The following is a 23,467-nucleotide window of genomic DNA, read 5'->3' on the forward strand; positions in this document are numbered from 1 at the left end:
AGCTGTCCTAACTGGAGGAGCTCACCTAGCTGTGTCTAAAGAGAAGCCAGGGTATCGGTTTCAACAACAGGGCTGGGGCTGGGCAGCTTGTTCCCTCCTTCCACCCCTCTCTGTGTACAGCAGAGCCTCCTGTCCTAACTGGAGGAGCTCATCCAGCTGTGTCTGGAGAGAAGCCAGGGTATTGGCTCCAACAACAGGGCTGAGACACTTGTTCCCTCCTCCCACCCCTTTCTGTGTACAGTAGAGCCTCCTGTCCTTACTGGAGGAGCTCACCCAGCTGTGTCTGGAGAGAAGCCAGGGTATCGACTTTAACAACAGGGCTGGGCAGCTTGTTCCATACTCCCACCGCTCTTTGTGTAGAGTAGAGCCTCCTGTCCTGACTGGAGGAGCTCACCCAGCTGTGTCTGGAGAGAAGCCAGGGTATCGACTTTAACAACAGGGCTGGGCAGCTTGTTCCATACTCCCACCGCTCTCTGTGTAGAGTAGAGCCTCCTGTCCTGACTGGAGGAGCTCACCCAGCTGTGTCTGGAGAGAAGCCAGGGTATCGACTTCAACAACAGGGCTGGGGAGCCTGTTCCAGATTCAAGCTGTGACCTCCTGGTGCCTTGCAGAAACAAAAAAATCAAAAAGGAAAGACACGGGAGAAGCCTCCGAAAACACAGCTGAACCTGTTTTACATGATCGCTTGATATCAAATGAAACTGAAACACACCTTTTTTTGAATTCACTGCTCACTGGGCTTGCAGAAACTTCCCCATTTGCACTTCCCCAGTTGTTTCCGGTGTCAGGATGCGGTTTTGAAGTCATTTTTCCACTGCCTGACATCTAAATAAAGCAGCTGCTGCTCAGAGTGAAAGAGACCTCAGACTGCGCCTCTCCCCAGCTCTCCTGTGAACATCAGCAGTAGTTTTGGTAGTTTTTTTTCCGAAGCCACAGAGCCACCGCTCTGCCCTAAAAATTCTCAGGTTTCGCTAAGAAATCCAATCAACCTTTGCGGAGACCACGTTTATATCACAGAAAAAAAAATCTGCCCCTGGGTGGGCTCGAACCACTAACCTTTCAGTTAAAAGCCAAATGCGCTAACCAATTGCACCACAGAGACTGACTAATGAGGAAAGGGGAGCCCTTCCTATCTCTCACTGGAATTCTGTAAAACCAGTCAATCACCCTAAAGGCATTCTAACCTTCCAAAGTGTTGATGTTCTGTACAGCGCTTTAAAGGTGCTATATAAGATCACGTTTATTGTTAGAACTTGGAAGGCTGGAGCACCTGGAGAAAATGCAGGGAGAACATGCAAACTCCACACAGAATGTTCTCCACCCTCTTGTTGGTCCTTGGACCAGGGGAGGCGTGAGGCCACAGCTCGAGCCGCCACAGACCTGCGCTGCCCGCAACGCACAGCTACATCAGGGTAGGCGGACAGAACCAAGATGGCCTTAAAGCTTTAACGAGCAGGTCGTGTCCTCCTGTCTCAAATACCTCAGGTAACCCCGACTCACGGGGCCTACAGCCGCATGTTTCCAGCACCCTAACCTCGCACCCTAACCTCTGTGAGAGCAAGAACTCCAACGCTGATGCAATTAAACAATATTTCTGCGACCAAAAATGGAGACACCGGGCCCCTTCACTCAGACAGACAAACCTGTCTTTTCCTAGGTGCAGCGTGGTCAGCGTTAGGCAGCTTGGGTTTCAACCAGAACTAGGAGGCGCGGATGGACATCACCTCTGTGACAGCTCCCCTGCACTGGCTGCCCTGCGGCTTTCAGAACAAGACTGAAAACCCTACTGCTCTCCTTTCAGCATGAGTCCTGTTGAGACTCTGGGCGGCTGTTTGAGTGACTGCTGTCTTCAGACTCTGGCCTGCGTTCACTTTCAGGGAGACTGCCACAAACACTGGGAGACGCCAAGAGACACTGGAAGACCCCGAGAGACACTGATAGACACTAGGAGATGCTGAGAGACACAGAGATACCCTGGGAGATGCCGAGAGACACTGGGAGACCCCGAGAAACACTGGTAGATGCTGAGAGACACTGGGAGATGCTGAGAGACACTGAGATACCCTGGGAGATGCCGAGAGACACTGGGAGATGCTGGGAGACACCGAGATATGCTGGGAGACGCCGAGAGACGATGGGAGATGCCGAGAGACCCCGAGAGACACTGAGATACCCTGGGAGACCCTGAGAGACACTGCGAGATGCTGAGAGACACTGAGACACCCTGAGAGACACTGAGATACCCTTGGAGACACTGGGAGACCCCAAGAGACCGTGGGAGACTCTAGGAGACTGAGAGATGCAGAGAGATGCACTGGGAGACTCTGAGAGACACTGGGAGGCTCTGGTAGACTCTGAGAGAGAGAGGCAGTGGGAGACACTGGGAGACAGGGAGAGGCACTGGGAGACTCCGGGAGACAGTGGGAGGCACTGGGAGAATCGGAGAGACAGTGGGAGACACGGAGAGGCACTGGGAGACATTCTGCTCTGTTGCCCCAAGCTTGTGGAATGATCTCTTAGGTCTCTTAGGTCTCGCCAGTCAGTCAGCTCTTAAAGAGCCACTTCCAGACTCCAGCCATTTTCCCTGTCTGGCTCTCCTGACGTGTGTGAGCCCGTGCCCTGGGGAGGGGAGGCATCTGATAAAGTGTTTGTTAGCATTTGGAGAGCTGCAGGGCCAGACTGCAGGGGAGGAGCTACTGTGGGGCTCACTATCGGGGATGCAGCTGTGCTGGTCTCCCTTCACAACAAATTCATGCCCAGGGGTGAAAAAATCCTCTTGATTTCTTCCAAAACATGTCGTTTTTGCCTCGTGTTTTACTTCCCTTCTTATTCTGAGATGCAGTCACTGAGCTTTCAGGACTCAGCTGGCCGCCCGCTGTCGGAAAGTGTGAAAAGAGTTGCTTCCGGGTCAGGGCTCAGGCCCATTGACTACAGCCTGGACGTAGAAACTGGACACAGGCAGACCTGGCTGTCCAGAGAGGACAGGCTCAGTGACCACAGCCTGGACATAGATACTGGACACAGGCAGACCCGGCTGTCCAGAGAGGACAGGCTCAGTGACCACAGCCTGGACATAGAAACTGGACACAGGCAGACCCGGCTGTCCAGAGAGGTGCACTTCCTGCTACACTTTACTGCCATCCCAGAAAAACTTTGGGACTAGACAAACATTCTTCCCCAAAATAAATCTAATCCCAGAATTCCAGTTAATAACACTGATGAAAACAGGTTAACACTCTAATACAGATTAATTCACTGTGCAGAAGTGAAGAAGGCTCCACAGCCTGCCAGGTCAGGATGCTCTACTTTACACAAAGGGTGGTGGGGGTGGGGAACAAGCTGGCCAGCTGCGTTGCTGACAGAGTTTGTGAGTTGGAGTTAAGTGTACGGTAAGTGACTGGAGACTTTGTTTCTTGACCAGTGGAATTGAAGAAATGTAACAGTTTAATTAAAATATATATTGTAACACATACGGCCGAAATTACAGGTTATGCGAGGCTGGGCTCAACTGGCTCCGGAGGCGATCTGAGGTGTGAACACCCACGTGAACACAAATATAAATATGCCAGGGAAGGTTCCTATTATACAAAATTATTATTGATAATTAGTTTCACTTTAATTTCTGTGGTTTTGCGAGACAGCTGGGAAAAACAGTCACCATATTCTCACACTGATGATCTTTCCCTGACCTCAGTAACAACATGCCCTCTGTACAAGACAACAAGAAACTCATCTGCACTATGTAGGTATTTCCCGCAAGCCAATGAACCCACCAGCAAGAGACTGGGACTGTAGAAGGAAACCCCAGTGAACACAAACATGCAAACTCCACACAGACAGTCCCCCAGGAACTGAAGTCAGGAAGTGATGTTAACCACTGCACTACCCTGCCACTAAGGTGGAACAGGTTTAAAAGGCTGAAAACAAGACTTAATATTGTGTGTATTTATGCCCTCTGTAGAGCAGTTACAGTTTACAGCTCTGTGCTCACTACTATGTCAGCTGATAAAAACAGAACCATTGAGTTGTTGAAGTTGTATGGTGCATGTTAGTGTATTTCATTTCAGCCTTTGTCGGAACACTTTAAGATCTTTAAGTAGGGATCCTAATAATTTGGGGGTTTCAGTGGTCTGGACCTGTAGTGTCATTTGAGTGAAAGTGAAGAAAGTATTTAATGTCTTCTCTCACACTGCATTATCACTGATTGTAAAACAGGAGGGAGCTGTACTGACAGGTTAAATTGGTGTTATTTTGTTTAACAACAAACAATTTCCAAATGAAGAAAACAACACAAGTGAAATGTCAGTACATTATTTATGCTTGTTAAAATATACAGTTTGTCACATTTGATTGTGATTTCCTTTATTAGATATTTTAGTTAGAAGCAATAAGTATCCCATTTGTCAGTACAGGAGCAGAAGAAAGGTTTGTCACCAATTTCAATGTATTGTGTTTCTATTGCAAATATCTTATTTTTTTCCTATTTTAATCTGTTTCCGTTAATCACACACCAGAGGATTTAAGAATGTATCAGCACAGTAAACATAAGAATTAACCTACACAGAGAACCCGACCCCTGATGTAGTATGAGAGCAGATGCCGAGATTTCCTGTGGACATAGACACACACCCACAGCTTCAAAATACAGCATGAAGTTCCTCAGCCAAACTCTGAATGACTTTTCACAAACAGCAAAACAAATGTCAGAATAAAGTTTAAAGATGAAACCAATTTCAGGTTAAAATAAAACACAATAGTTGCAGAAATCTGCAGTTACTCATTAACTGTTCAGTGTCTAAATGTCTGTTGAGTGAGAGCTTTCTGTGACATTATAGTACTAAAATAATTTTACTGGGAGACAGTTCTCTTTTTTTTCTTCTTCAATCCTAAATCAATCTGAAGGCCATATGTGTCATGGACGTCCAAAGGGACTAACCGTGGGGAGCAGGAGAGCGGAAAAAGACCCATATGCATAGCGGCGAGACGGGAAAAGGGCCCGGGCTCATTAGTGCAAAGAGTTCAGGAATGCCGTATAGAAACCTATGCCCTCAGGGAGCAGACGTGGGGCACCCTGGTGCTAGGCGGGTCTCAGGACATCCGAACAGCAATGCTGAGCGAGGTCAGAGTGCAAGACCCAGAAATATATAGCCCAAGGGAAAGAGAGGGACCGGAAGGACAGCAGACCGGAAACTAGGGACAGGACAGAGAAGGAACGCCCTCTGCTGCTCCTGACGCCCATACAAATAAATGAGCTGCCCAGCACTGGGGGGAAGAAAAACCTCATTTAACTGAAAGGAAACCTCCGGGAGTCCACGGCTGAGAGCTACCCCCTCCTCCGGAGTATAAACCTTTATTGGGTGGAGGAAGGGGGGTAGAGTAGAGCTCCGGAGACTTAAAACAAAAAAGTACACAAGCACAAACACAGACAAAAAGCTGGGAAAGCCCAGGGAGACAAACCACAAAAAACATATAGGAACCAAAAACAGATAGGAACCAAAGTTCCGAGACACAGAGAGCAGGGGGGACCAAAAAGGAGGGGAAACCAGGAAGAAAAAAATCTAAACAAAAGGCAAAAAACAAAGAAAAAAAAACACAAAAACCCCGGGGAAAAATACAGCAGACTGGTCAATGGGCACGTTCACATTCTAACGCTGATATCGGAGTGGACAACCTGAGGAAAGCCAGACCGAAGTCCGCTCACAGACACAGATGCCGGGAGTGATATCCAGCGAAAAGAATGGAGGAACGGCAGAAAGCTTACCATTCTATCACTGATATCGGAGAGAGCAAGACCAGGAAGAGCCAGGCACGAAAACCCGCTCCAGACACAGAAGCTCGGAGTGATATCCAGTAATAAGAATAGGAAAGCCAGCTCAGTATTCAATCACTGATATCGGAGTGATCTACCCGAGGAAAGCCAGGTGCAGGACCTGCTCACAGGCACGGAAGATCGGAGTGATATACAGTGATTAGAATAGAGGAACTGAAAAAAAAAACAGCCCAGAGAACGAGAAAAAAAACTGCGGCAAGACAAAAAGCGCCGCTCGCGGGGTCAGTAAGTGGCTCAGCATTCTGTCACGGATGTCCAAAGGGACTAACCGTGGGGAGCAGGAGAGCGGAAAAAGACCCATATGCGTAGCGGCGAGACGGGAAAAAGGCCCGGGCTCATTAGTGCAAAGAGTTCAGGAATGCCGTATAGAAACCTATGCCCTCAGGGAGTGGACGTGGGGCGCCCTGGTGCTAGGCGGGTCTCAGGACATCCGAACATCAATGCTGAGCGAGGACAGAGTGCAAGACCCGGAAATATATAGCCCAAGGGAAAGAGAGGGACCGGAAGGACAACAGACCGGAAACTAGGGATAGGACAGAGAAGGAACGCCCTCTGGCTGCAGAGGGCGTGACAATATGTTACCATATCTTACCCAGAGTGCTTCTCATCTGTTCATTAATAACCAGATTTGTTACAGATGAGCATGATGATATGATATGAGGACCTGTAAGGCTAACTTGATCCGTAGGTGAGCTCCTGAAAGGATTGATTCATAATCCCACTTAATCAGGTTGAACATCGGTGTCCCTGAAAACCTAAATATTTACACTTATGTGGGTTTGTTGCTCATCTCTCAGGATTGCCTTCTTTGTGCTTCTGTCCCTGTCTTCAGGGAATCTACTCAGATCTTTTAATTTCAGTCCAGATTCCCACTCAATCTTTATCCTAAAAGTACAGATGAACCATTTCCAGTAGGACTGTTTGTTTGATATCACTTCATTTTTACACCATTGCAGGTGTCAGTTTATACAAAAAGACATTTATATGAAAAGTTCATCTTTAAAATTTGTTTTGATGGTACTTTTTTCTTTTTCATTTGTAAAGTTACATCAGCTCATTCAGTGCAGAGCTCTTTTCAATTGTTTTCCACTCATTGGGAATTTCACCATGACCTTCAAATTTACACTTGAATTTCTCCTCCAGCTGTGACCTGAAAGCACAGATGAACCATTTCCAGTAGGACTGTTCGCTGTTATCTGGGGTGATGCTCCACCTGCTGTAAGGTTCACCTGCTTCTCTGTAGGTCTTATAGGGAACAGTTTCAGTAGATTTCCGAGTAGGATAGAAACTCTTGTCACTGCTGACTGAGGTGGTACAAATATCAACATAAAATATATCTGTCCCACGGAAATGCCAGCCAGCCAGAGCAGAAGGACGATGAAACTGGACACTGTGGTCAGTCTCATGGCCAGGGATGGTGTTTGTACAGATGGCTTTACAGAAGGGACACTGTTCCCAACAGCCACTGAGTGCCTCACACAGAATCTCATCAGGTCTGTGTCTGAACATCTTTAAGTCAAGGTCAGGTTTGCTGCTGCTTTCGTTCTGAAGACTTTTCAGTAGCTCATCAAGTGATCTGGCCATCGTTTCTCCGAGGAACTGCAGGTCTGTGATGTCTTCCTTTTCAATATTTCTGAAGTCCTGTCTGGGGAGCACCATGTGATCACTGAGTGCTGCACAGAACTCATCCAGCCACAAGGTGGCGCCACCATGTCTCTCTCTCACAGCAGCAGTGACAGTAGTCTTCACTGTTAAAACCTGCTGTACTAGGTCACTCAGATTGGTATTAAACATCCTTCTCAGTTGATCTCTGTTGTCTGTACAGTATGTCTCAACACGCTCCCTTATAAACTTCTCAAAATAATCCTTTGGATAGTTAATATATTCCATATAGGAGTCAAAGTTCTCCTGCTCAGCGAGATGTCTCAGAATGTGGTTTTCCAGGTTGGATCTGTTACCACTGAAAGCAGGGTAGTTAGATTTCATTTCATCTGTGATCTGGATACAGGTCTTAGCGCACACTGCCTGCTGGATCGCAGGTTTGAGACATCTGCACATAAAATCTACAAAGAATGTGACAGATGAGGCTCCTTTACAGAAGTTCTTAAAACAGTAAAGGTACTGATCCCTCTTACTCTTGAGGTAAATCAGAGGATCATTGGCTCTCCTGAAGGCTGTGTGTAGTTTCTCAAAATGCGGTGATGCAGTAAAGCACAGATAGACAGACAGTTCAAACTCGTACTCTTTTGTGAATATATTTTGCTTTTTAGACTTTTCATAATCAGTTATGTTACTTTTTATCAGCCCCAGGATTTCATGAATGAAGTTGTCATTGAAATCCACTTTCTCCTCTTCTCTCCTGTCAATGTATTTATTTACAGCTCTCTGTATTTGTTGAGTGAGTTCATTCCCATGAGATTCCCACTGTGGGTCTTGAAAAGTAACTGTGTTCCATACAGATCTTCTCCAGCATTGTTTGATGTGTTTCATCTTATTGAACTGGAAGATCTCCTCTCTGTTCACAATCTTGTTGGTGACATCTCCCTGGTTCTTGAATTTCTCCAGCAGGATGTTCTGCACTGTGGCTCTGATATCCAGCTGTTCCTCAGAGGGCAGCTCTGAGGACACTCTGGTCACCCAGTTCACCCAGAGTCTGTCAAACTCCTCCTCCACTTTCTTATCACTGGGCTTCTTCTTCTTTAGTCTGGATGCCAGGTCTTTGCTCATGTTAATCAGTTCTGCTTCGTATTCTGATTTCTTCCTGTCCAGCTCCGATCGGCATTTCTTCAGTCTGATCAGTTCATTGCTCTGCTTTTGGGTTTCTTCAATGAGCTCATTCCTCAGGCTCTGGAGTCTTTTATCAACGTTCACCTTCCATTTAATCAAGATCTCCTGGTATTTTTCCTCTTTAAAATACTTCTCTATTTCAGCTGTCAGAGTGCTGTAGACCTCATTAAATTCATTCAACAGATCTGATGATGTCACAGCCTGAACTTTATTATTGTTAATTTGGTTTCTCAGTCTGTTCTGTACCTCCAGGGCTTGTCTCCTCATCTTCCATGACCACTGTCCATACTTCTCCTCCAGTTTACTGTAAACCAACATTTCCATGGTGTTTCTGAAGCTGAAGACAAAGTTCTCCGCCAGCAGTGCGTTCCAGAGATCTCTGATCCGTAATTTAAACTCTGACAGCGAGAGAAACTTCACTCCTGGCTGCCACTGAGCGACACTGAGGAGCTTCATCTTCAGCTCCTGGATGTTTTGGCTGTAGGAGGGGTTGGGAGGAGCCATCGGAGGGTCTCCTTCCAGAAGCTGTTTGAAGTAGAAAACCTGTGATTCCACATCGAACTGGATTATATCACTGAAGCCAGTAACTTCACAGTCTTCCTCCCTGGCAGCAATGCTGGCCATTTCATCCAGTTTCTCCTGGAGACGCCTCCTTCCCTCCATATTCTTGTCATTTGCTGAAGCTTCTGCAACATTCTGGTGCACAAAAATACAACTTGGTTTAATCTGAACAGACTTCATTCTCAGGAATGCCTGGACACAGATCTGGAGAATGTCCTGCATTTCAGAGGGATTCTCTCCCATGATGTTGATCACAGTCATGTCAGCAATCCCAATAATAAAAGTTGCTAACTCATTATCGTGACTCAGTGAGGTTTTATTACTGAGCTCTGGTGACCGAAGCCCCTCAGTGTCCACCACCAGGACAAAATCATACTGCAGCTGAGCTCTGACATCCTCACTTACGCGCACTAACTGCATGAACGCTCCCCTGGTGCACCTGCCTGCACTCACTGTAAACTGCAGCCCAAACATTGTGTTCAGCAGAGTGGACTTTCCTGAGCTCTGTACTCCAAGCACAGAGAGGACAAACACCTTTCTGTCTCCAAGTCTCTCAGTGAGTTTGTCCAGGATGGCCTCAATCCACACCAGGGGCACATGGGCAGCATCTCCGTCCATCAGCTCCAGAGGTTGTCCTGAAATCAGCATCTCTGCTCCAACATCAGGAAGGACACTGACAAACTGTTTGTACTCTTTTAGACTCTGTCCTTCTGATTGAACAGTCTCATACAGCTGAGCGGTTTCTCTCATGAGGTGTTGAAGTCCGAGAGTAGCAGCACTAATCTGTTCAGATATTGTGTTCAGTTCCTTCTGCAGTTTCATTTCCTGCTCCTTGTCCTTACTCTTCTCTTTCAGTCTCAGTGTTGTCCATGTGGAGTGGTATTTCTCCTGAAGTTCACTTAGCGTGTCTGAGGTCAGTTCATCTAGATACATTCCCAGCCAGTGCAGCATGAACAGCTTGGTGTCTTGTGGATCTGCAGAAGTTAAACGCTCTAGGAAGGATCTCATAAAGTCATGGAGAGGGAAAGCTCTCTTCAGCTGTTCAAGACGGAGGGTTCTTTTCTCAGCTCTGATCTCACTCCTCTGCTGTTCAATACTTTTATTCACTTTACTGTTCAGACGATACTGTTCTTTGTCCTTCATGCACCACCTGTGCCACAGCTCACCCTGCAGAGGCAACAGAGTCTCTTTTAGGCTGGATAATCTCTTCTCTTTCAACAGGTGCAGCAAAACCTGGGCCTTTTTCTTCCCTTCTGTACAGAATTCGTCTTCATCCACCTTGAACTTCTGTCGTCTCGCTGCCTGTAAGTATGTCTGCAGGCTGGAGGTCTTGTTCACAGTGGAGATGCAGTGTTTGATGTTCGATATTATTTCTTTATTCAGCTGTGCTTCTCCCCTGTTCTTGGCTGCCAGTCTCACCTTGGTTGGATTGTTTCCTGGAGGAACTTTACTCTGTCCAGCAAACAGACAGATCAGGGGGACAGGAGAGTTGACAAGAGCATCAGCTGTCTTCTTCTGTTCTCCCTCCAGTGGAGACTCTGAGATCAGAAGTATGTTGACAGTGCTGACCTCCTGGAGAAACTGCAGCTGCTCTGGGTGTTTGCTGGTGTCGCCGTGAAGGTTCAGGAAAGCCACACAGCTGTTGAACACGTCGTCCTTCCTGCCTCCTGGACAGTACCAGGCAATCTCCACCACCCCGTCCATAAGCAGGCAGTGTGAGGAACTTTCACTGCAGTGTCGGTGGAAAAACACACTGTGTCTCTTGGGGCTGATGATGCTGTTCAGGATCTGGGATTTGGAGACGGAGGATGATCCCAACCTGATGAAGGACACAGTTGGCACTGGAGCGTTGAACATGTCCCTGCAGTTGTGTTTCACAGAGCTGCCTCTCTCTGAGGACTCCTTACTGCACCAGGACCTCTTGACTTGCCTCAAGGCCCACAGAGGGAACTCCAATGCCACAGTCTCAGGGCTAGGCACGAGGAGGGGTAAAGCAAACTGACAGGTGGAGAGCTTGGTGAAGAGGAACGCTCTCAGGAAGTCATCAGAGCAGTGGAACACAGCCATGTGGATGTCCATGGGGTGACTATGTGACTCTTGATAAATGTCCGTTCTGTAAGACTCTTCAGAAGTGCTGTTGCGTGTAGTGGAACTCTGGACTCCAAGACTAAAAAAGTCATCACTGCCTGTTGTGTCATCAGTTGAATTCTCTTTCATCAGACAACTGCCAGCAGAGTCAGTCTTGTGATCTTTAAGGAACAAGGTCCTGTAACTGTAGTCCAACATCATGAGCTTGTAGAGATAGTGAACATACAGCTCTTTCTCCGTTTGAGGTTGGGTGACACTGCATGACAAACTGTTGATAACGAGGACATTGGTTTTCTTCAGCCTACTATGATATGAATTCTTGAGCCCGAGTTTCTGTAGCAAGTTCATAAAAGCCTTACTGAATTGTTCTTCCATTGTGTTTGGGAAACAGCCAACCTGTACTGAAGGCTGAGTCAGATTACAACCTGAGTGATATTGCTCTGAGAAAATAATCTCCCGAGATGTAGCTAAATTCTTCAGGTCTTTCATAATATCTTCTGTACTCCTTTTTCTATCCTCCTTGTCAATAACAGACTTGAGGTCTTGCTGAAGTCTTTCCCAGTCTGGGTATCCATCTGCAGAAGTTACTGCTGAGGAAACATCAGGAGCCATTTTGACCCTCAGCTGTGATTTCAGGAACTGCAGTCGCCTTCCCTTGTCCTGTGAGGAGACTGGCTGTTCATCTCTGGATACAATCAGAGCTGTCAACACTAAGTAGGCCTGAGCTCTTGTAGGGTCTTGTTCTTTCAGAGAGCAGTACTTGTCATAAGCCTTCTGCAGCTCATTCTCTAAAAATTCAATGTCTTTCCAGCTCAGAAGATGACTGAAAGTTTTGCTCTTTGAGTTGTATCCTAGAGGAGTGATGATAGAAAGTACCAGCAGCTCTGCTTCCTCCTCATTATTATGTGTTAAAGTCTGTCGAAGGGAATTCAGGGAGAAGGATATGATAGAAGTGGCTTTGATCTTGGCCTCACACACGTGTACAGAGTCATTGAGTGTGAATGTAGAATCTGATAATTCCTCTTTAGTTTGCTTCAGGATTTCCACCAGTTCAGAGAATTCAGAAACAGAAACAACTTTGTGTATTTCCTCCTCAGCCTGGTAGACCCACTCCATGATTTCAGCTCTGTTCAGGAAGTTTTTTACCACGTACAGGTGAGGCTCCATGAGATAGCGCATCATCTTTCGCAGATTTACGGCTTCCTCATGTTTCTGCTTTTTAACAACTTTCAGTAAAACGTCTTGCATGACCCTGTTAGAGAGACAGGTCTGAAACCAGATTCTGTGGGACCCTGTTGTTTCTCTCAGTTTACTCTTGAACTGCAGCAGTTCTGTCAGATTCTGTTCACTGTTGGACACAGTCCAGTTCTTTATTGTCTGAATCAGCTCCTCAGCCTCTCTCTGTGCTGAGAGCTCCCTCTCTCCTGACATCAGGTCTGCGTCCTGCCCTGTGATCCTTCTGTAGGCCTCCAGCAGGCTGCAGCTCAGTCTGAAAGGGTCTGTGAAGTCTTGAGTGTGAGCAGACAGGATGATGTCCCACACAGCAATCAGCCTGGTCCCTCTGTCTATCAGCTGCCAGGTCCTGTTACTGCTGACCAGAGCACATTTCCACTGCAGGTGATTGTGAGTTTCAGCAGGACCCCCAGTTTTAGAGACAGAGAGCTGCACCCTGCTCATCTGGGTTTCACTGTAGTTCCAAGTAAAGGATCCTTTCAGCTTTGATGCAGACATGTTCACTTCGGTCTGTGGGTTTTTCTTACAGGTAAAGTAACAAGGGATAATGGAAGATGTTAAATTCGGTATGCAACTTCTCATTCTTGCTGGACGGGATTTAGCTCTACGGTATCCAGCACCAACATAGATATTAAGGACTTCAGATGTCAGGCTGTTCATCTCTGTGACTTCACTGCTGCTGACCCCCTCAGCACAGGCCTTCCACCAGAACAGCCCACCAAAGTGAAGAGGACCCTGGTTAGCGTGGGAGCCAAATCTCTTGAAAAACGCACCAACTCTGTCCATTAAAACAGGGGTCATGTCACCCTCATGACTGTTGATCAGCACTTCTTCTATGTCTCTGAGGTCTCTCATGGCAGCACTTGACAGCTTCAGTTTCTCCTTCTCAATAAAGCTAGATGCCAGTGGGACATAATTGTACATTGTTTTCAACACATAGGACTCTTCAGAGGAGGATCTGTGAGATTTCTCCCATTCTGTGGAGCAGGATAGTTCTGTTGTGTTTTCCACAGCGAACATCTTGATCCCAGTTTTTATTGAGCAGCTGAAAGTGTAGCCAAGCTTTTCCATGGTCTTCTGGAAAAGAGTCTGTGATTTATAGGATGAAAACTCCTCCTTCTCGTAAAGCGAGCTGTGCTGGGGTCTGTGCAGTGAGAAGCCCTCAGGAACCTCAATGAGCTGCTCTCTCTTTTCCAGCAAGTCCTCCACAGCCCCAGTGCAGTAGACTCCCTGCAGAGCCAGACCTCCAGACGCACTTCTTAACACCTTCTCATCAGGAAAATTGCCAGGGTGAGACAGGGAAGAGTCTTCCAGAAGATGGAGCAGTTGGTGCAGATTTTCCACCAGCTCCTTTAGAGACTCTCCAGCAGGTAACCAGCACTCCTGAGGAACGTCAAGGGCTGAGCGAATCTTGTCTTCCAGTTCTCTCACCTCAGTACTGTTCCGGTCTTTGCCTCCCTTGCGCAGCTTCTGAAGCTCTGTAAGACCCTGTCTCACCTTGTCCATTATCTCTCTGAAAGTCTCCTCTGGGTTTTCCATCTTGTGCTAGTTTATCAAAAAAAGACAAGAGAAGATAAAACTGTAAGAACGAGGTTTTGGGTCTCAAATTTTTCTGGGCTGAGAAGAGATCCTGGGTTCTGGGTCCCTCTTTTTCTCCAGAATTTATTTTAAAAACTACACTGTGTTTTCAGGCAGAGCTAAGTCAAGCTCATCACAAAGTAGAGGAAATACAGACAAACCTTGAGTTACATTCGGAAATTTACTAGAGATTTACATAAGTCGAAAGTGACCCCCCACCCATTATCACACCCCACAGGCTATGCATACATGTGTACTGTATAGTACATCGATGTGTCAGTGAACATGTTTTAGATGTTATTTCTGTCAGTTTCTTTCATATGAAGCAAACAGAGAAAATGAAGTTCAATAATTATGAATGCAATGTACTATAAAATTTAAAAAACAGAAAAAAAATATTTAAACAATAAAATATTCCAGCATGACAACTAACAGCCTCACTTTAACATTATGAGGACCAGCACGATTCTTAAAACGATTAAACCAACCACTACTTGCCAGAAATTATTGAGAAGCATTGAGATATTTTCCCTTTATGTCTTCGTAAAGACTTTTAGCCTTCGCTTGCATAATCATTAGGCTTAACTGGACACATCTTCCATCCACATTATTAATAATTTTTCAATTTCATAAATAGCACCAGAACACTGTTTTGTTATTATTGTTGACTTTAAAGGGGCAGATCCTTTCACATGTTCTTTGATATGGGCAGCATCCTTTACAATTGTATTCACTGTAGACACTGAGAAACAGAGTTCACGAGCTATTGCCGATAAGTTTTGTCCACCTTCATTTTTCTTTCTCATTTTCTCTTTCATTTCTAAATCAATATTCCTGTGTTTGCGCATGGGTTGTGCTTCGCACCTGTTTGCCTCTTTCCAGTCATGAGTACAATATCACTGAAGTCACAAACACAAGAAAATGTTTCAAAAAGTGTGAAAGTTCTTTTAGCTACCAATCGGTAGCAAGTACAAAGCAAGACAGAAGGCTGAGGGGGAGAGAAGATCACCGCAAGGCGGCAGCCCTGGTAATGTAGATGAGTAACGCAAAATGTTCACAACTCGGCATGTTTGCTCCTGACATTTTAGAATCATTTGCACAAGTCCGAGATTACCTACATCGCATATTATGTAAACCCGAGGTGTGTACATTGTTTGCCTGAGGAAAGTATGAAGTGCAACGGTTTTCAATGTTACTGTGATTCACAGAGTCTGCCTTGCCTCTTTAACTTTAACTTTAATCTTTAACTACTGATTTGCGTCATTATGGGTGGAGGGCAGGGATCCTGGCCAGCTATTTCAGTTAAAAATGTTAATTCTATCTTAATGTATTATTCTTTAATATATTTGTTATGCAGTGGGCCTTGAGATCTCAGGGCAGTGCTTAATGACAAGCCCAGCTGCAAGTGCAGGTTCACAGCGGAGCCTCTTCAGGAAGGCTGGGTGGGAGCGAGGTTTTATTGAGAGATGATGAAGTAATAAGGTAGGCTGATTGAAAATGGAGCTGTGTGAAATAATAGGACGTTGGGGAAAAAGCTGCCTTGATGCAGCAGAGAGACTGGCTTGAATACAGCTGTTGGAATTGGAGAGAAATAATGCCAAGTTCTGCCAGTGGAAGGAGACTCTCTGGAGAAGGCAGGGGAGCCATAGCTTTGAAGGAGACAGAGAAAAAGAAAAAAGGGTAAAGAAATTACAAGCCAAAAAGAAAACAGAGCTGAATGGTCTCACTGACAATGGGCCGACTTCAAGACCTCCAAAATCTGCATATTTTAAAGGTTAAGCTCACAGACAGATTATCGATTAGATCAGCTGAATGGGAAAATATAATCTAATATCATTTTATATAATATAGGGAAAATTCATGATTGATATAATATTAACATAAGGAATATATTATTATTTCACTATCCACAAAATTATATTATTATAATAAATGACAATATATTACACAATTAGAAGTCTTTCGCGGGCAGTATGTGGAAGAATTTGTTACCAGACAGGAAACAGGGTACACACAAGGGGTGATACTAACTTGGGTTGATATAATTAGTGAGGGACCACAGGGATCTGTAATAGGAGCACTGCTGTTTGAATTTACAGATCTCTGTGTTTCACCTCTAATTACTGTACATAGTTTATTTTGTAAATATATTTACATTTATATTTAAATGTATTATTCATGCTTAATTAAAACCACAATACTTAAAATGTTTTCTCTACAATGTGGTGGCAGTGCTTTGCTTAATTTAACAATGAGTACATTTTAAGCCCTAATATCTTCTATATGACCAGTTTGAGTCAATGCAAAGAGTCAAAATCCCTTACAGATTCTCTTAAAGCTCATATTTTTAAAAATGGCATTGGTTTGGCAGGAGGTTATGTAAAATTGCCAAAGTAGACTTGAATGTGCAAGACGGCCCTGATTAACTTGTCTTTGTATTTAAAAGTAAAACAACTGGGGACACACATGTGACAAATTATCTTTTGAAAAAAAATGAAAAGTGTTTGTCATTTCTCTTTGGGACATATTTTTCTATTGTGTGTACAGAGTAAGACAGAAGCTGAAGTTTCAGACTTCATTCGCAAGGAGTAACCTTGAATTCAAACCCTGAATCAGGCTTGAACTTCTGTACTTTCCAAGGTGATTGAAGATGTTTAGGGCAGATGGAAATTGCCTCTGGGGGGTTTGGGGTTCAACACGTTCAGCCAAAAATGCAATTGTTAATATCAGTGATATCATAAACAAGTAATATGTAAATTGTCTGTTATGCTCTAAAAACATTCTTCACTTTTGATAGATATATTATTGGTTTATTATAAACTACACTCTGTTGATGGTTTACCTGGCTGCCAGGACTTGACTTACTCAGTACTCCCACCTGAGTCTATCTCAATCCTTAGTCTGCATTGTATCTAATTACTCAGCACAGAAGAAAAAAGGTTGTAAAATTGACGACAGAGTAATTCCATAAATTTTCCTCCTAAAACAAAACAGGAAAATCCTGTAGGTGGCTTTAGAAGGGTGTGATCTCGCCTCTACATCCCAACCACAGTCAGTAAAGGAAAACTACAGGTGCTGACATCGTGGGAATGTTAGGGCCATGGGTGGCCTGTCCATATACTGTAGGCGGACACCAAAGTGGTGCCAAATTTGAGCAGAAAAACTTGTTTTAAAAAGTCAATGTAACAAAATATATAACAGCGTATTTTAAAATGCTAAATGAAATAACAGATGCCTTTATTTCAATTAATGTGTGCAGCAAATATGAATAAGAAGAAATGTCTATACATTTATGAGAATTTACTGATATATCAAATATGGTTACAAGACCAAAGCTATGGATTTCCTGCTGTGTGCTTTGTCACTCCTCTCCCAAGAGCTCATACACCTCCAACCGCTCATTGCAGCGCTGCCTGTGTTATTACTACATACAGAATACAGACATCATGAGTTTCAGATTTATAAATCCAAAATGAGATATAGTGTTATTAAACCTTAGCCACGTCGGGCTGTGTAGTTATGAATTCTTCTTTATTTACAGGTAAAATATGCATTTAATGATGAGTAAAGATGTCATTAAATTAAAAAACAAATGATATAACTTGAGCTGCTTACAGTATGTAGCTGTAGGTAGGCTGCGAGAGACAGAGGATCAAAAAGTCTTCTTAATCTTGATGAAGAATAAACATTTTACACACAGAAAGAGTGTGTGACAGATTACAGGAGAGGAGTTGGAGACAGCAGGCAGACAGAGACTGGCCATGCGCAGATGGAAGAAGCAGAACCAAGTGAGTGGACCTTGTTCTGGTCTTGGACTCCACTGCTGAAGAGCTACTGAGCCTTGTGAAAATAAACTCGCACTTCTCCCAACAGTTTTATACTGTAGCTCTACATGCTCTTTTAACCTTTAGCCAGTATATTGTTGGACTTGCCACAATATCACTAGAGCTCAAAATAGCTGGAAAACTGGATCTACAAGAACTAATGAGTGAATCTGCAAAGCACAAAGCAAGAAACTATTTGAAGCACACACAGAGTGTTTCTTTTTATTCTGAATTTTGTAAATAGGGGTTAATGTTCGATGAAGAGTATTCTTCCTTCTTCCTGTAATGGATGCAGTGGTAATGGAAGTTACACAAAGAAGGATTTTGAATGAGTCCTAAATATATTATTATATAACATTCTTAATCTTTCATTTGAAATCGGAATGAAATATCTAACAGTTCATCTTTGAGTTCATTTTATAAACAAATGCTGCTAAGACGGACAAAACAAATAAAACTTTGCTTTAAAATGTAAAGAGAAGCTTTTCAAGAAAGAGTGAGAAATAACTGATGTCCGATCTTTAATCTTTAATCTTTTTATGAAATTTGAGAAGCGACGATGTTTTTTGCCGTTTCAAAGCTTTTGAAACTAAAATAAGAAAGGTCTTTTCTTTCAGAGTTAACGATGTAGAGTTGAATTAGGCTCTACGTGTTTGATTTTGTGAACATGACGTACTACTTTATTTCGACGAAATTGACTTCTTGTCGTTAAACATTCAGTAAAGTACCTTCAGTATAAAATACATTTGAAAATGTAAGAGAAGTTCCCGGACAGTTTAAATGTTCAGTAGAAAAACGTGACGCTTATCCAGAAGACCCCGCTTTTCGCAGTAAATCAGATACTTTAAAGCAATAAAACGTGTGTTTTTCCGGTAAATTGATTTTTGTCTTTACACTTCTCGTTTTAGCGCAACTGAGCTCATGGGATCGGGGGCAGGAGCACAATTTTACCTCTGCAGAGACGCTCTGAGGTTTCCAGATCTCCACTCGCTTGCTCGCTCCTCTTATCGATATCACACTGTCACAGCACCTTCATACTTCACCGGAAAACCTCTTCCCTCGTCGGGTTTCCAAGTGCTTCTTGCTGCCAGACCTGTTGTGACTCAAGAGAAGAGTGTCTAAAGTGTGAATCGGGCACGGTATTCAGCAGTTAGTGCCAATGTATTAATTCAAGGTTAATGCCTTCGCCAGTTGTATTAAGCGCCTCTGTTTAAAGACGGAGATTATTACAGCTACTGCACGACAAACCAGAATTATGGCAGTTAACAGTGGCGTTTGTCTGTCCTGTCGGGCGCGTTAAATCCTGGACTGTAAACTCAGAAGTATTTAAAGCAGGGATATCTCAAAATATCTTTAAAGCAATCTGCTCGTCCCCTGCTTGTCTGAGAGCATTGCTGTGTCTGAAATTGATCATCTCACCTGTATCCTCCGCTGTGGAGCTGATCTGGGGACGTGACAGACGAGATGATCGCTCTCGAGATTTATAGTCACACTTTGCTTTCACTTTCGAATTTCAATATAACGAGAACAGGGCATAAAAAACTTTCAGCCTTTCATTCTGAGAAATAATTGGGAGAAATTCCGGAGAAAAATAAACTTGCTTTAAAGTTTTAAAGTTTTAAAGCAAAACACTGCCATCGCGCCTAGTGTGTTGAAATTTATTGTATAACACTCTTTTAATTATTTAAAAGCTCCATTATGTAATTGTATTTACTTTGTATTTGTATTTATTTGTATATATAAACACAAAGTTAATTGTATTTATTTCCTCCTCCGTGCAGATACTGTATTATTCACATAAATGTGAACTGTCCAGTTAGCGTGTCAGTATTAAGCCCTCACAGTTATAATTGTTGACTTTATTAGGAGTTGTTTGCTGCTTTAGGAAGTGAATCTGTTTTGATAGAAGTCACATCACACCAATGCCCTTGGTCTAATACCAGACAATAAAATGAGAATTTATCAGACTATGGGCCAGAGAACAGAGAAGGAGCACAGCAGGTTTTCACTTGAACACAGAGTTTGACTTCATGTCCCATAGTTACATTTCGAGAACACACAAAGTGACTACAACATTTGTTAATATTGGTATCAAGTAACGGTGTTGACAACTTTCTTGGCAGAAAACAAATTCATTTCTCATTGGCAAATAGTAAAGTCAGTATCTATTTAATCAAAATAAAGTCTTGAGTTGCAATCTAGTGTCCTGTAGAGGGTGAGAGTATTACTGTTCACATAGAGTAGCGGAGGGAGATGTTGGGACATTGACAAATCTTTGAAGTGCAGCACCTGCCCTTTAAATAATATGAATAACTGCTTGCATTTATATACTGTAGCTCTTTTCTGCAAACTCCACTCAAAGCTCTTTACAGGTAATGGGGATCCCCTCCACCACCACCAATGTGCAGCCCCCACCTGGATGATGTGACGGCAGCCATAGTGCGCCAGTCCTCTCCCCACACACCAGCTCTTAGTGGGGAGGAGAACAGAATGATGAAGCCAGTTCAGAGATGGGGGTAATTAGGAGGCCATGATGGGTAAAGGTCAGATGGAAATTTGGCCCTGGATTGTTAATGACCACAGAGAGTCAGGACCTCGGACCTCGGTTTTACATCTCATCCTTTTTACAGTCTACTGTCCCTGTCACCATACTGGGGTAGTAGGATCCACACAGACCACACGGTGAGCGCCCCCTATTGTTCCCATTAACACTTTTTCCAGCAGCAACCTTAGTTTTTCCCAGGAGGTCTCCCATCCAGTTACTGACCAGACTCACACCTGTGGAGCTCCAGTGGGTAAATAGACTTAGTCCTGGTGTAGGGCTCAATCTGTGAAAAAGATAGACGTCTGTTGTGTGGACCGTTTGCAGCGAAAGTGTGTGACATCTCTGAGCAACTGGAATACATGCTGTGTCAAAAATGCTCTTGTACCAGTAATAACCTCTTGTTGTATATATGGTATTATTGATGTTGTGCCTTCTGCTTCTCTCCCGAACGGCTTAGTACCTTAGAATGATGAGTACAAACGCAGAGGATACATTTGTGTACCAGCTTGTGCTCTCTGAAAGAGTTTATTCTTTGGACTTTAAAATCAATCGAGTGAGATGTCTGTTGCCTTTAATACTAATATCTTCTTGGGTTTATAAGACAATACACTGTGTCCCCAGCCTGGGGCATTGGACTGGACATGCTGCTTCACAGGGAAGAGCACCCCTTGCTGGTCTCCTTTCCCAGGACTGACCAGGCCCAGTCTTGCTGACTGGTACGAACGTGCTGCTTCTTTCTGTCAGTAGCTTCAGTTTCATGAAGAACAGGTGAGCAGACATTTCTTTTAAGAAGTTTAAAACTGCTCTGCTCCTGTCAGAAAGACAGTTTTCTTTCAGCGCGCTGCTCAGGTAATGAGAGTGAGTCTCCTATTCCTGTGAATTGTGTAAGGCCACATATTAATGCCTTCAGGTTTTCTTCAGTGTTACTGAATTTTTCAGGTGGGTGTTGGTGCTGTTCTGAGCCTCGCCTGAGAAGCACTCAGACTCACCTGTAATGGAAAGAATACTCTGGGGTCTCAGGTGCTGAGCTAAACTGAAGCAATCTGAGCTGAGACCTGGGCCATTAGGATGAAGTGAGATATGAAGCCGTCCTGTCCTGCCCATTAAAGTATTTAACATGTTGCACCCTACCTCAATAATACTGTAATAATTACAGTAATGTACGCTGCACGTCCACTACGTTGTGCTCCGTGTACAAATTTTTAATATGAGTGGTTGTGTCCTTCTTGGCTTGGGCTTTCATACCAACAAGGAAATTCATCAACACTGAAAAGTTTTATCTCCAGATTGACTGAGGCGAGTCAACGCCCAAGGAGTGAAGATGTGTTTCCTGTTCGGACCACTGGAGGAAAACTCTGAACAGAGGAGAGCTTGGCTAACATGTTTCCTGAGCACATTGTCCAAACTACTGTACATGTCCGCTGAACCCTAGATGTGATGGTTTGGGGTTTCTCAGTGCAAATTCAGGTCAAATACAAGAATGTCCTGGAAGTGAGAAGGTCATCCTAGTTGTCTTCATCACATTCTTATCTCAGTCAGATAACGTGTGAGTGAAAGGATCCCTTCTCAAAACAAAACTGATCATAAAGTCATCAGCAGAGTTAATCAATCAGCAGAGTTTAACACCGGTAACCATTCCAGGCTCATGAGCTTAATTTGAATCTTACTAATCTCAATAACAAACTGTACCAAAACAAAGGCTGTCTGTACTGTGTCTCCCTCTCAGTTTCACTCATCAGGGTGAGTCAATCCCAACACTATTGAATGGTGTGACTAGGATGTTCACATCCAAATAATTACATAAGGTACATCTTTAATTGTGATGTTTATTTTAGTAACAGGAGCCAGTATCACTACTGATTTACAGCTGGATAAAGACAAGTTAGAAAGTTATGCTGTGTTAGCGAATCACTCAAACAGAAAAACAGTAATGCACAATTTTGGGAAGTGTAACATTCAATCATGTAAAATTGCCCACAAGGTCAGCATTTGCTGTCAGCCAAACAATCTGATTTACTTTAACACTGTGATAACTATCTCTTTTAGCTGAAGAAGCAGAATATATAGGCTGCAATTTTAATAATAGAAAGCTGTGTGTACATATAGTAAAGAGATTTGAGGATTCATAAATCTGTCCCATTTAAAGTCCTTGAGGACTGTAGCAATATCCAGCACTGCAAACGTTGATTTCAAAGCACAAGGCAAAAACTAATGGAATATGAAACTAATATTACAGACTAAAGTAAATCCTAATTATTACATATACAGAGAGCCCACTGTGACACATCTCACACTGATATTCCTGCAGTCTGAGCTGTTTGAGAGTGTAGACTCATCACATCAGTCTGACAATCCCAGTACTAGAATGAAACTATGGTCAGGCATGAGGTGGGATGTTCGCAGCCAATCACAGTCTTATAGAGAAGACGGTTGCAAGTGCAAAATGATCATCACACCCAGGAAAACAAACTTAGCTCACCTCTTCTTAGCTGTTATGATTAAATTTGATGCCACCATTAAAGATTGGAGATGATTTGTATGTATACTCTCTCTCACTGGGTTACTCAAAACTATACTTTATGTAAAAGACTCCTGTGAGTCCAACGATGAAATTGTCTAGGAGAGGAGAGTTCACATTACAGAGAATAAGTAGGTCCTTCTGTAAAAGAATAGTGCAGAGTGAGCAATCTGCTGTCTCCAACTCTTTAACACTTCAGTCTTTCTTTGCTTTCATGCAAGTGTCTTAAGTACGGCAGTACTGTGGTAAGAGTATTACAGTATTAATAATTTTGTAATATGTATTCTGTAGTTTATTTTGTGTTTGATTACAGAACAGTACTGTGTAAGATACTGTACATTGAATTATTAATAAATTCATTTACATGTAATTTTATTTACTATACTGTGTATTTCTGAAGTGTAAGCTGCAATTGGTGTTTAACTATTTTGATTGACGGGTTTTATGATCATTAATTTGATTTTGTAATTCACAATAATCTAATTGTTCTCACCCTATTTAAA

At 43.6% G+C, this 23,467-nt stretch overlaps 1 protein-coding gene across 1 annotated transcript; it reads right to left on the reverse strand.

Annotated features, from left to right (window-relative positions):
* Positions 1-1,585: 1,585 nt before the first annotated feature.
* Positions 1,586-19,384, reverse strand: LOC148663836 (interferon-induced very large GTPase 1-like). Its single transcript, XM_088631403.1, has 3 exons — positions 19,321-19,384; positions 18,853-18,994; positions 1,586-14,044 (listed from the first exon to the last, which is right to left on the reverse strand). The coding sequence occupies exon 3, from the start codon at positions 14,036-14,038 to the stop codon at positions 6,875-6,877; it is 7,164 nt and encodes a 2,387-aa protein (XP_088487529.1). The 5' UTR covers positions 14,039-14,044; positions 18,853-18,994; positions 19,321-19,384; the 3' UTR covers positions 1,586-6,874.
* Between the last annotated feature and the right edge of the window lie 4,083 nt (positions 19,385-23,467).

The sequence above is a fragment of the Lepisosteus platostomus genome, chromosome 5 (assembly GCF_059453375.1).
Source record: "Lepisosteus platostomus isolate fLepPlt1 chromosome 5, fLepPlt1.hap1, whole genome shotgun sequence".
In the NCBI taxonomy this organism is placed as follows: Eukaryota; Metazoa; Chordata; class Actinopteri; order Semionotiformes; family Lepisosteidae; genus Lepisosteus; species Lepisosteus platostomus.